The sequence below is a fragment of the Passer montanus genome, unplaced genomic scaffold (genome assembly GCF_014805655.1).
Source record: "Passer montanus isolate IOZ18808 unplaced genomic scaffold, ASM1480565v1 scaffold5, whole genome shotgun sequence".
Classification (NCBI taxonomy): domain Eukaryota; kingdom Metazoa; phylum Chordata; class Aves; order Passeriformes; family Passeridae; genus Passer; species Passer montanus.
Genome location: NW_024369929.1, coordinates 1,816,911 through 1,829,041, shown reverse-complemented (window position 1 = coordinate 1,829,041; position 12,131 = coordinate 1,816,911). Strand labels below are relative to the sequence as shown.

At 38.8% G+C, this 12,131-nt stretch overlaps 1 protein-coding gene across 7 annotated transcripts in view; it reads left to right on the top strand.

The window, feature by feature from the left end:
• TLN2 (talin 2) overlaps window positions 1-12,131 on the top strand; it is a 142,018-nt gene that overhangs the window by 52,338 nt on the left and 77,549 nt on the right. For 6 of the 7 annotated variants that reach the window (XM_039722844.1, XM_039722845.1, XM_039722846.1 and 3 more), the window contains 6 exons: window positions 1,944-2,114; window positions 4,750-4,847; window positions 5,492-5,621; window positions 6,878-7,030; window positions 7,860-8,002; window positions 9,448-9,575. In XM_039722844.1, the coding sequence (XP_039578778.1) occupies window positions 1,979-2,114; window positions 4,750-4,847; window positions 5,492-5,621; window positions 6,878-7,030; window positions 7,860-8,002; window positions 9,448-9,575 (788 nt within the window). In that variant the 5' untranslated portion in view covers window positions 1,944-1,978. Of the gene's footprint in view, window positions 1-1,943; window positions 2,115-4,749; window positions 4,848-5,491; window positions 5,622-6,877; window positions 7,031-7,859; window positions 8,003-9,447; window positions 9,669-12,131 lie in introns of those variants that run through there. The other variant, XM_039722849.1, reaches the window with a different exon arrangement.

The following is a 12,131-nucleotide window of genomic DNA, read 5'->3' as shown; positions in this document are numbered from 1 at the left end:
AAAAATAAGAGTGGTGGTGGGAGGACACAGTAACATGTTCCCAACTTGTAAAAGTGCATTAAAGATATTGGGGATAAATTTGCATAACTGTTTATGTAGGGAAGGGAAAAAACATTCTTTTGCAGAGTGGAGAACCTAAGTTGAAAACTTGTATGAGGGAGAACCATCTAAAATGTAGGAATAGTAAAAAGAAAAATAAAAATGGAGCAGCTTAACTGTGGGTATTGTGGACTCTGTTTTGATGGAGTTTGTCAGAATGGATTAAATGAGCATCTGGCAGGGACAGCATAGGGATGCCTCCTTTTACAATGCAAGGCACTATGCTAGGCTGCCTTTTGATGTTCTTTCTGACACACGTTTATGGTTTATGGGGTGCACCATCACAAAGTGAAAATATTAAAAAGTTGGAAACCTAAACAATGTACTTTGAAAAGAACATTCTCTAAGACACAGGACTCCTGCTTGTTTTTGATTAGCCAGAAGAACATTGTGTCAGACCAACAAGATTACACCTTGCTGCTAGAAAGCCATGGCCCTGTTGCCTTTACTGAAACCTGGTGAGATGAGTCCCATGGCTGGGGTGTCACTCTCAATGGCTTTTGGCAGTTCAGAGGGGACAGAAGTGAAGGGATGGGGGAAGTGTTACCCCCTACATAAGGAGAGGGAGCCAATTGCTGTATCTAAAGAATGGCTGTGAGCAGGTTGAAAACCTGTGGATAAGAATCAGAGTGTGAGGAAACAAAGAAAAACCTTGTGGTGGGTGTCTGCTGCAGGCCCCTGATCCAGGGGAACCTGCTGACAAAGTGCTGCTGCCACTGCTGCAGCTGCTGGAAGAGCAGCACTGTGAGCCTGGGCACTGCAGGAGCCTCGGGGAGGGCAGAGAGGGTGACTTCTCCAGCTGGTGATAGACATCCCTTCCAGGTGGATGCAGTGCTGGTGGCCAGCAGGGGCTCCTCAGCGATGCTGGGTTTGGAGGCAGTCTGGACTGCCAGGCACTCTGGAATTGCCAGTTCTGAGGGATCTGGGTCAGATGAAGAGTAAAGTCAGGCCCCTGAACTTGAGGAAAACAAGCTTCCAGCTCGTCAAGTTAGTCACCAAGACCCCCTGGGAAACTCCTGTTTAAAAACACACATATCAATTTATGCAGAAATTATTTGGGGATTCTAGTGCATTCTCTATTTATGGAGAATGGATTTAAGTTCTGATGAGTTCTTGGAGATCATTGTGGAAAGTCTAGTGATGGAAGAGTGGTTTGGACTGTTAAAACAGCAAGGGAAGACACTGGAGACAAAATCCAGACTATCTACAAAATGAAACAATACAAAAAGCATCTGTAGCTTCCTGTTTCTGTAAAAAAATGCTGTCAGATTTGGTGTAGTTTTTTAAATATAGCTGAAATGAAAAATAACTCATTCTTGAAGCTCTCTGTAGCTGTGCAGCAGGCTAAAAACATCTAGCAGTTCTATGTGGAGACTTGAGAAAAACCATAACACTATATTGCACACTTCAGAATCTTCAGGAGAGAGTAGTTATGTGCTAAGAAAATCCTACTTTTGATGAAGTAGTTATTTTAAGCTGTTGGTTTCAAGCTAGTCTAGATGATCTAATAAAAATGTGTGGTGGGAGAAAAAGAATTTTCTCTCAGCTGTAAATATCTTGCCAATATACCCAATAAGTGTCTTGGTTTTTTATGCATCATTTCAACCTACCTCAAAGAAAGTATGAACATTTAGTATGTGTACACAAGTTTTTGAAAAATTAATTTCCATTACACCAAGAAAAATACGTGTTTTGGCTAGTTTCTATCTTAATGAGACTTTATATAGAAGTGCATTGGAACAAATGTAATTTTACTGAACGAGTTTCATTTGTTTAATGAAAAGCTGATTATATTAAACCATTAAATGAAAAACTAAGCAACAATACCACTACTGCTTTTTCAGGTACTTTAGTAGGATCTTAAAAGTGACTGGGCACCATGGTGGCTCTTTCCTTGAAGATCTGTGTGCGGCAGTGCAATGTGGTGAAGACGATGCAGTTTGAGCCGTCCACGGCCGTGTACGACGCCTGCCGAGTCATCCGCGAGCGAGTGCCGGAGGCGCAGACTGGGCAAGGTGAGCTCCTCACTTTGTCCTTCCTCACTGCACTGCCTGAATTGAAAATAGTCATGAACACAGAGAGGTTTTTTACATTGTCCTGTTTCTTCAATTGTTTTTATGTTGGAGGATTTGTTTGTTTCTTTCTTAATTTAAGTTGTAGGGCTCTGGAGTGAAAGGAAACAAATGCAGATTTTTTTTAAGCAATAGAAAGTATCTGAGTTGTTTTTCTTCCTTTTGTCCTGACAAAAATTTTCCTACAGTGGATGTTTTTAGATTTTTTAAATAAATATCTTGTTTGCATTAAAGATGAGAAATTGCTCTCCTGCTTGAAGAGCTTTTTTTTTTTGGTATTGCCTACTTAAAGCAGTGTTTCTGGCAATGTGTTCTAAGAAAATCTGTGCAGAGTTTTGTGCCTCAGCAAAAGAAGCGTCAGCACAAATTACAAAAAAATGGTGAGGGTACTTCCAAAATGTGCAAAGAGAAATGTTTGAAACTGCTTAACAACTAAAATCACCACCGTGCTGTGCACACCATAGTTCCCATGGTGCTACACATGAATCAAATGTCTCTGTACCTATTGAGCAAATTAGGTGAATACAGACTGGGAAACACCATGCACAAAAGAACTGGTTTAACACAGCCAAAGATGTAAAAAAATTCAGATACTTCAAAGCCCTTTGGTGCTGCATTGTATGTAATGCTGCCAGAATGTAATTCTTAAAGCAGACTCTTTACTGAGGTTTAAGCTCTCAAACTTTACAGCCATTTCAAAAATCTTGTTACAAAAACTTACTAGTAATGGACTTCATTATTATTACTGAGAATTGCTTCTTCTTTGAAGGAGTCCTTTGGAAATCTAGTCACAGAGCTTCAGTTTTCAGATAAAAGTTGTGCATTTTTACCATGCTGGTCTCTCAAGGCAGTGATTGTAGACAGCTGTTGAATTTGGAGAAGCTGAATGATAAATATCCCTGAACATCATGAATCTCAAAGAAAAGCCAAGGAGTTATCAGATTTTATAGTAGGACTTTTCCTTTACTTATGATTGCAGTGCAGTTAAAGTCTTCAAAAAATGAGATTAAGTGATGAACAGAAATGTTTCCAACATATCCTTTCCCTTTCTTGGTGGCTGTTAAAATGTGTGTTTGTCTGTTAGTTCAGAAGACTCACAGTGGTGCAGTACAGTTGACAAACTGGTTCTGCACAACAGAAAATGTACTTATGGCTGCCAGCTGTGCACATTTAATTTCTCCCAGCACAAAGGTGGCCATGATTTCCATGTGCAAGTTGCACAGCTCCTGCTGTTTCGTTACCAGGTGCATGCACCACAAATGAGTATCAGAGCAGTCTGTGCTTCCTTGGTACTTCTGTGCTCTGGGGAATCACTTTGCTTCTAAAGGTCACAACCTACTTGTAGGCACAAATTGCAAAATCTTACAAAAGTGATTCTGTATTGAATCTGGATCATAAATATCCCTGTATGTACAGATCACTTCACCTTTCAGGTGAGTTTTTAATTAAGGTCAGCACAGAAAGTTTTTCATCTTTCTTGGTTGTTTTTGGAAGGGTTCTTCCTTTTAAATTGGGTATCTAAGTCAATTGTACTTCTGTCAATTAAGGGCAAGGTCTTTTATATAATTGCATAAATAAACATGTGATTAAGGTAAATGCTGTTAAATGTAAATTATTGCTATACATGGCATTTAAGGATGAAACATTATCTGAAAATTGTAGCTATTTTTACCTGGCTTTCTGGCCAAAGGGTCCTAACACATGGCTGACAGTAAACAAGGTATGGCCCAGAGCTGCTGTAGCAGATTTGACTGCTGGCGCTGAGAAGGGGCGTTACCTTCACCTGCAGAACTGCAAACAGAGCAGGCTCAGCTGCTGAATGGTTGTTTGTTGTTTGTGAAGTATAATCTGTATTGATTCTTCATGCATATGGATAGGCCTTAAATTAACAGTCATGATGCCTCATTTTGTGTGTCTGGAGTTTAGTCTTTGAAACCTAAACCTGGGTTTGGTTTTGCGTAGCAGTGAAAATTTTATCATTTACTCCTGAAAGAATCAATTGACGTTGTTTAGCCTTCAAAAGATAGAAGTTTTTGCTGTATTTGCTATGGATATACTTCTAGAAGCTTTGTATATTTTTAAATACCTAAACCTGAATCACCTACCCAAAAGATTCCCAAGTTTATAATAAACTCATTTTGTGGAGGGTTGAAAGCAAACTGTGTTTTGAAAATAGAACTGCTGCTTGAAATAGTACATTGTGGTTAAGGCCAAACTTGGTTGTATTTTTGGTTAGTCAATTCCAAAGCAGGACCTGTGAGCATTTAAAAAAGGTTGTCTCAAAAAAAGTAGTTACAAATATAGTACGCAGTAGATGTGACATGTGAAGATGTGATGGCATAGTGAAACTTTTTTCCAAGTCTTCTGTAAAGCATAATGTACCCTGCTATCTGCTGCTAAACTAAATTTTTCATGAAGCACAGAAAAATATTCTATCCAAATTTATTAAGAGTCGAAGGTAAGTGTAATGTATTTAATTCAGGCTTAACTCTGAATCTGAATAGCCCTGAATAAAACCATGTTGGCCTTTGTTAGGTCTGATGTTTTTCAATGTGTCTCTGTCTGTTCTGTCCCACAGCCTCTGACTATGGATTGTTCTTGTCAGATGATGATCCTCGGAAAGGTATATGGCTGGAGGCTGGAAGGACACTGGATTACTACATGCTGAGAAATGGGGTATGCTGCAAGTCTCTTGCTTCCTTCATCACCACGTCCTTAGAAAACTTGTTTCCTACATAGCAAGAAGAATGTTGAGCATTTGGAGGGGTAGAGGGTCTTGAGTCTGTTCCTGAGCTTGACCTAGTCCTCTTCCTTGCTGTGCCTCAGAGATCAGTTTTCTTTCCTGCTCTCAGGGTGTGACTGAGTTGCTGCTGTGGTCAGTAGTGTCTTCACAGAATGATTAACAGAAAGTTGAAAAATAACTTTGGTTATATACTTTATATTTGATGTGACCTTGTGTTAGAGTTGGTTCTTGTATACTGCAGGTGGTGAGGTCACACTGGCTCTTGTTCTGCCCAGCTTGCTGCAACCACAGCACTGCAGCCCTTTTGAAATGAGGACTGGATTTGACAGCACAAGGGTACTTAGGTCTATCCTGCCCTGACTAGTCTTGTCACTTAGAACAACCCTTGAGAAATGACATGGGCAGATCTAAAAGCAGTCACTGCTCAAGTTTATTAAATGAGTACATTTGCCTGTACTGTAACAAAGGAAAAATCCAGCTTGGAGGGTGGGAAGGAAATCCTGTTTTAGGCATCTAAGGTAGTGGTTTGGCTTGTGGCTTCCAGAAGCATTTAGAAACAGTTGTGTTTATTTCCTAGGATATATTGGAGTACAAAAAGAAACAGAGACCTCAGAAAATACGTATGTTGGATGGTTCAGTGAAAACAGTCATGGTGGATGATTCTAAAACAGTGGGTGAATTGCTGGTTACCATTTGCAGCAGGATAGGTAAGGTTTTGGGACCCACATGCTTAAGAATTTGTTCTGTCATATTTAAATTTTGAATGTGAGGCTGTTATGTGGATAGAAATTGGTATACATGTGAAAAATTTAAATTTGTTTTTTAAGTTACTACTTACCAAACACTTTCTTGAAACCTGTTGTCCAGGTTTTATCAAAGTCTGTAGAGAGTCAGCTGTATCCTTAGACTTCAGGATTTAGCAGTTGAAGGCACAAAGTTATCCAACAGTACAGGTACCAATTTTTTATTACACTTATGTAGTCTTTCCTGCTATGAGATAAAGGTTTAGAACTGAATTTATACTCGGTGTTAATGGGATAAAAGAGGAACATTGCTGACCTTGGAATGTACCCAAGCTTAGGACTTTGTGTTGTTATGATTGAGTTGATCACAAAATTATATCATTTGTAAAAATACATACAGAAGCCATCCAGAGCAGCTGGTCAAAAATGTGTCATATTGCTTATAGTCTGTCTCAATACTTAGCTAAATAACATTTTTAAAACAAATGTGTATTTAATACATACACTGCAAGTATGCATCCAAGTTGGATTGATTTAAGTCTTAAAACTGCTTAAATCTCATTTAGAGTGCAAACGGCCCTAATTTGATTTATATTACTTTACTTGGAAAGGGAATAATCTATTTCAGTTTTAAGGCTTTGTATGTTGGATTCTCATGTGCTGTAACTAATTTACCTCAAAAATTAGTTTGATTTATTTTCATGAATGTGGTCGTGTAGGCGAGCATTTAATTTGCTGTCTGGTACAACATAAACATGCTTTCCCAAACAGTACAGAAAAACCAAACAGAACAAAGAAATGGGAACAACTTAGCATATATGCTGAATATTTTGAACTGATTTTTGATTCAATTTCATGTAAAATTCACAGGAAGAGTTGAGTCATAACACTTTAAACAAAAAAATCATGAATTTCACATGGTTTCTGTTCCTCAGTTGGCTCTGCCACATTTCTTTTACATCACGGGCAAGCTGAAATTAGTCAGTGCTCAGGAAGCAATTGTAGGCATCCATTAATGGAAATTTACTATAGCCTGTCTCCATTTTGGAATTTACAGTTGTTTTACATTCCATCATGTTTTTAAACTGGCAGCTTCTTTTGGGTAGGCAGCAGAAAAAAAATACCTTAATACCATTCTCCAAGTGGCAAATGCAGCATATGACAAAGAAATCTTGTATTGGAAAGATGAGGTCAGATATTGGATTTATTTATAATTCCAGGAATAACAAATTATGAGGAATATTCATTAATCCAGGAGAGCATCGAAGAGAAGAAAGAGGAGAGTACAGGAACACTTAAGAAGGATAGGACCCTGTTACGTGATGAAAGAAAAATGGAAAAACTGAAGGCAAAGCTTCATACAGATGATGACTGTGAGTAATGTATCCCAGGGTAGTTCTTAGATTAATATCTTTGCACAGTATAATGCAAAGAAGCCATGCAGTGGCCATTTCACTTGGTTCCTGGCTGTATTTTGCATCACCTTGTATGCAGTGCTGTCTGCAATTGAGTATTTTTTAAAATTAAGTGAATGGGTAAGTTTGAGAGTTAGCAGGTGTTTTGAAATGCTTTTTGGTATCTGTTTGGTAGGGGTATTCCAGCTTCAGTGTGAAGGGTTGTTTCTGTCCCTTCATTAAAGTTGCATATTTAATGATTGATGTCTGCTGAAAGCCATCAAAAGCTAGTTTTGTGTTTGAAGGTGTAAGTTTTAACTGTAAGTGAAGTTTGCCAAAGAACCACTAAGGTGGTTTTGATTTGTTTTGTATGCTAAGTCATGATAACTGTTTTTATTGTTTTACTATAAGACACTAAGGTTAACTGTAAGTGGCAGGAAGATGTTTCAAAATTGTGTTCAGGGATAAGAAAGGTAAAGAGAATCATTTGTTTTAGAAGTAAAATGTGGTACATATATTTTGTTGTGAAGATTTAAAGGTATAAATTTACTAGTAAAACATTACTGTAGTTGTTTCTTCAATATTAACAATGTGCTGCAGTACATCCTTGTTACTCAGCAGTGCTGTTTTCCAGTTCTCATTTGTAGCAAACCTTCAGCACTGATAACCAACACCAGAAATAAAAGTAACATTTCCTGTGGAGTTTCCCCCCACAGTGGGAAAGGCAGTTATCCCCAGAGTTTCACAGGGGCTGTGAAGACTGCAGCAGTGAGGGTTTAACACGTGCATGGCTGTGGCTGTGTTGCAGTGAACTGGCTGGATCACAGCCGGACCTTCCGGGAGCAAGGAGTGGATGAGAACGAAACGCTGCTCTTGAGACGGAAGTTCTTTTATTCAGACCAGAACGTCGATTCAAGAGATCCTGTTCAGCTTAATTTGCTCTATGTTCAGGTACAGCACTTTCCACCTTGTCTGAGGAAACCCATGTAGGTTAATTAGAAAAAATACACTGCTCAGATACTCCAACTTCTAGAATTCCAGCTCTGGATGTGCTTTGGTTTTGCTCTTTTGTCTAGCCCTCCAAAAACACATGGTAGTACAGAGGCTTTGCTGTTCTTTTTAGTCAAATGCTTTGAACCCAGTAATGGACGCTGAGCCAAAAATCCACTGGCTTTGACATCCTGCTTCCTTAACATTGGTACATGTCCTTAGTCCCAAGTTGCTCTTTTTACTTCTTCTCCCTCTTCTCTTCTTTTCTCTGGATGGTGTTCTCTGTGTCATGTGGAACCTCAGGCCAGTCTTGTGAACAGTTTTCTGTTTCTCATGTCTTTTTCACTTCTGCCTGATCAGTGAGAGAACTTTTCCTGCACTTCTTTCCAATCTTCAATCCAGACAGCACCAAGGCAGGCAGGCTTTCCATCAAAGGGGACCATGCCATGTAACACAGTAGGAGTTTCCATCTAGACAGGTTTCCTAAACTGTCAGAGAGACTGTGCATACCTTAGCAAAGCCAGGAGCTTTATGCAGATGATAGTATTTAAGTAAAGCTGCCATTGCAGTTGCCTGCAATTCAGTTTGAAAAAAAAAGTAGGCTTTAAGTTCTTTTTTAATGTTTTGGGTTTTTTTTCAAAGAAAAAAAAATTGGAAGTTTGATGGAATGTGCTTTTGTCCTTGATAGTGCTATAAGTTACATTTTAAAAACCTGAGGCAAAAGATAAGGCTGTTCTATTGCTTGTAGACCAGCAGTACCTTTTTGAAGTATTTCTGAGGACTATCACACTGAGCTGTTCTCCTGCCACTAAAATACTTCATTCAGGCTGGTATGACAGTATGTGTTGATAATGCTTTATCATTGCTTTGTCTATGGGTAGGTGAGCCTTCTATTGCCAGAGCTATAAAATCTGTCATCTTCAATGATCACCAAATTTACACAAAAGGAAGAAAAGTGCTGTGTGCCTGTCCCTATTACTATATCTGTTACAGTAATTTTGTTTTTACCTTCTAATTATGGAGATTTTTTTCCCTCCTGTGTGAGGCAGTGGGATGAAAGCTTTTCAGTGTGTGTATTTGCACACACATGCATCTGTACCTCTGTGTGTACATACACAGAAGTATATGTGCAGGTTGTATTTTATTTACACATGCATCAGGAAATGGCTGTCGAATCCTCTTTTTGATCAAAGCTGATACAATCATAGCTTCAATAAGTCTCTGTAGATACTCACAATGAAATAATCTAACCCTTTGTTTTATTGGTCACATACACATCCAGAATGGAATGATAAAGACATTCAGAAGGAAAAGGGTGTGTTGCTGGCTGTGTTCAAGCTTTTAAGGAATTTGAGATGGGTTAGTTGTTTGGGTGTCTCTGACACATCTTTGTTTGTCTCCCCTAGGCTCGTGATGACATTCTGAATGGCTCCCATCCCGTCTCCTTTGAGAAGGCTTGTGAATTTGGAGGCTTTCAAGCACAGATCCAGTTTGGACCTCATGTAGAACACAAACATAAACCTGGATTTTTAGAGTAAACACTTCTAACTTCTAAATTTGGGTGACCTCAAGTGTAACTAATGTTGAGTTGTCACAGATTAAGCACATTTTATTACTTCAAGCAGAGGTAATCAGATTCAGTTATTTTCAATAGCAAATCTCCCAGTGAAAGGAGCTTTATTGCACAAATCAGCAACCTCACTGATGAGGGGACCAATGGCAGTGGCTTATTAGACAGTACTAATAAGGGCACTGGCTCTTCCCAGAGTGCCAGTTAAGTACACAGTTAGTACCAGGAAAGTACAAGAGTGTAAAGAAGTTTTGTCATTTGAATAAAGTGCATACTCCTGTGTGTAGAAATTAAGTTTTCCAAACTTTTTAGTGGCATTAATCACTTGGTCAGATTGAGCCTCTCTTGGTGTTGTATGAAAGGAGTTCTAGACCTGTGCTATTTATTTCAGGCATGGACAGAAGTCCTGCTCACAAGAGGCTCATCCTTTCATCTTCTTTGTGACACTTACTTTACTGCTATCAGGAGGGCAAGTTAAGTTTGACTGAAATGTAGATGTCCCATTTTTCTACTGAATGGATTTTCTGATTGAATTAACCAAGGGCTGAAGTCTGAGAAAAGCAATGTAGGAAGGTAAAAGAGAGCTATTTACTGCCCAGTCCATCAAGCCTTGCTACGTGAGGCTCACAAGTCCCTTAACTGGAGGCACACAGCAATGGGTGTGTATTTGGTTTGTGTCCTGTTCCACTGGCAGAGTGCTCAGTGCTGCTCAGGCTTCCTTTGTGAGCCACTTTGGGGTTTATGGTATCTCAGGGAAGCACTTTGAGGTGGTGTCTTGCTGTGGAACGTGCAGTGCTGCAGCTCTGGTTGTCTGAAACACTTTGCTTCTGAAGCCTATTCCTGAAGCAGCACTTGAGTTATACAAACAAACAGCTTTCAGTTCAAGTAATAATCTGCTTTTCTTTTTACTCTATCTGCTCCTGATTGGCCAGTGAATCTTTCCTATTAGAACTACTGGTGTCTAAGAATTACAGGGCCCCACTATAACAGCTTCAGTGTACTCCTGGTTTTTATTTCCTAGAACTGTGACCAGTTAGACAACAGCATTTCTCTGGGATTTGTCCATTGTCTGCTTATTCTTCCCTTCTCACTTCACTCACTGAGTATTCCTGCAGCAAACCATTGGGGTATTATGTCATGCTAAGCTAATGTTGTGTCGTGGTAATGATTTCAAGAGTTAGGTGTTCCCAGAAATAGTTGCTTTTAATTTTTAAAGCAGTAATTTCCCACAACCTTAACCAGTGGCTTTTGCAAACGGCTGAACAGCATTCAGTTGCTTAAATGTTTTAGGATTTTCTAATGCACTGCTTGATGTTTTCAGTGGAAAGTGTCTTTCTCTTTTCTCAAGCTCCCATATAGTGAGTGTGTTTTATGATGTACTGAAGCTGCTTTGTATATATGTACTACTTGTACTTTGTGTGCAGTGCTGGGTAGTTTGGAGCCCATCATGAAACAGTCATAGCTCATATAATGTGCATTATGGTTTTTAATCCTAATAGAGATGAAAGCTGAGTGATCTATTGGAAAAGGAATGTTACTCCAGTGGAAACCCATTTTGAACCAGTATTCCAAAATTCAGAACCACCTTATACTCTGTAGGCACTTTTCTCTGCTCTTGTTTCATTTTCATTTAGGGCTTTGATTATATTTGAACCAAACTTGGCAGGTAACCAAATGTAATTGCTCTCTGTCCTGGTGTTTCATCAGTTTCATAAAATTAGACATTTCTTATTTGGAGGTAATTGAGTTTTTTCCTCTGTAGATGAATCTGCTGCAGAACTGTAAGTCCCTGGTCATTGTCTCCTAATTTGAAGTGTACATGTTTATGATTTAGTGGTGATGTCTTTATTTTATGTAGCCATCATGGCAGCCTTGTTGTGAAACCTCATGCTTTTATTTTGTGAGTCTAAGTGAGCCAAATGATCCTGGCTCACTATGAGCAATGTAGAGAAAAGTGTAGTTAAATGCTCATTTTTTCTTTCTGAAGATGCATTTCTTATCCTTTCAGAAAAAAAGTCATAGTTTTTTTTATTCCCTTGAAAAAGAGTGAGTTTTTTTTAAAGTTTCATCCTACTATTTTCTACTGTTTGGTGCATAAACACTGATGCTTTTCAAGTAATAAAGTAGTTTTCTTTTATATAAACTGCATGCTGTAGCTCAATATGTGAAATACATTTGAGAGGCATCCAGTCCCTCACTACTGAAACCTTAAGATGCTACAGGTTTCCTTAAGGAGAATCTGTCAGCTCATACAGAAACCAGCACAGAACAGAGCAGCACTAGTATTTAATGATACTGTTTGGAAACAGCTTACTTTAGTTGCCTGTCTACAATATGTTTGTGTAGAGACACCTTTTGTATCTTTTTTTGTCATTGCTAAAATATTCTTGGCACAGATGAAGATTTTTGCCTGCATCTTGCTAAGACATTGGTATTGGTTGTTGGAATTCAACATGAAGCTCATGCCAAAGTAAATTGTGAAAGGAGTAAATTATCAATTTAAAAGTACTCCTGCATGGT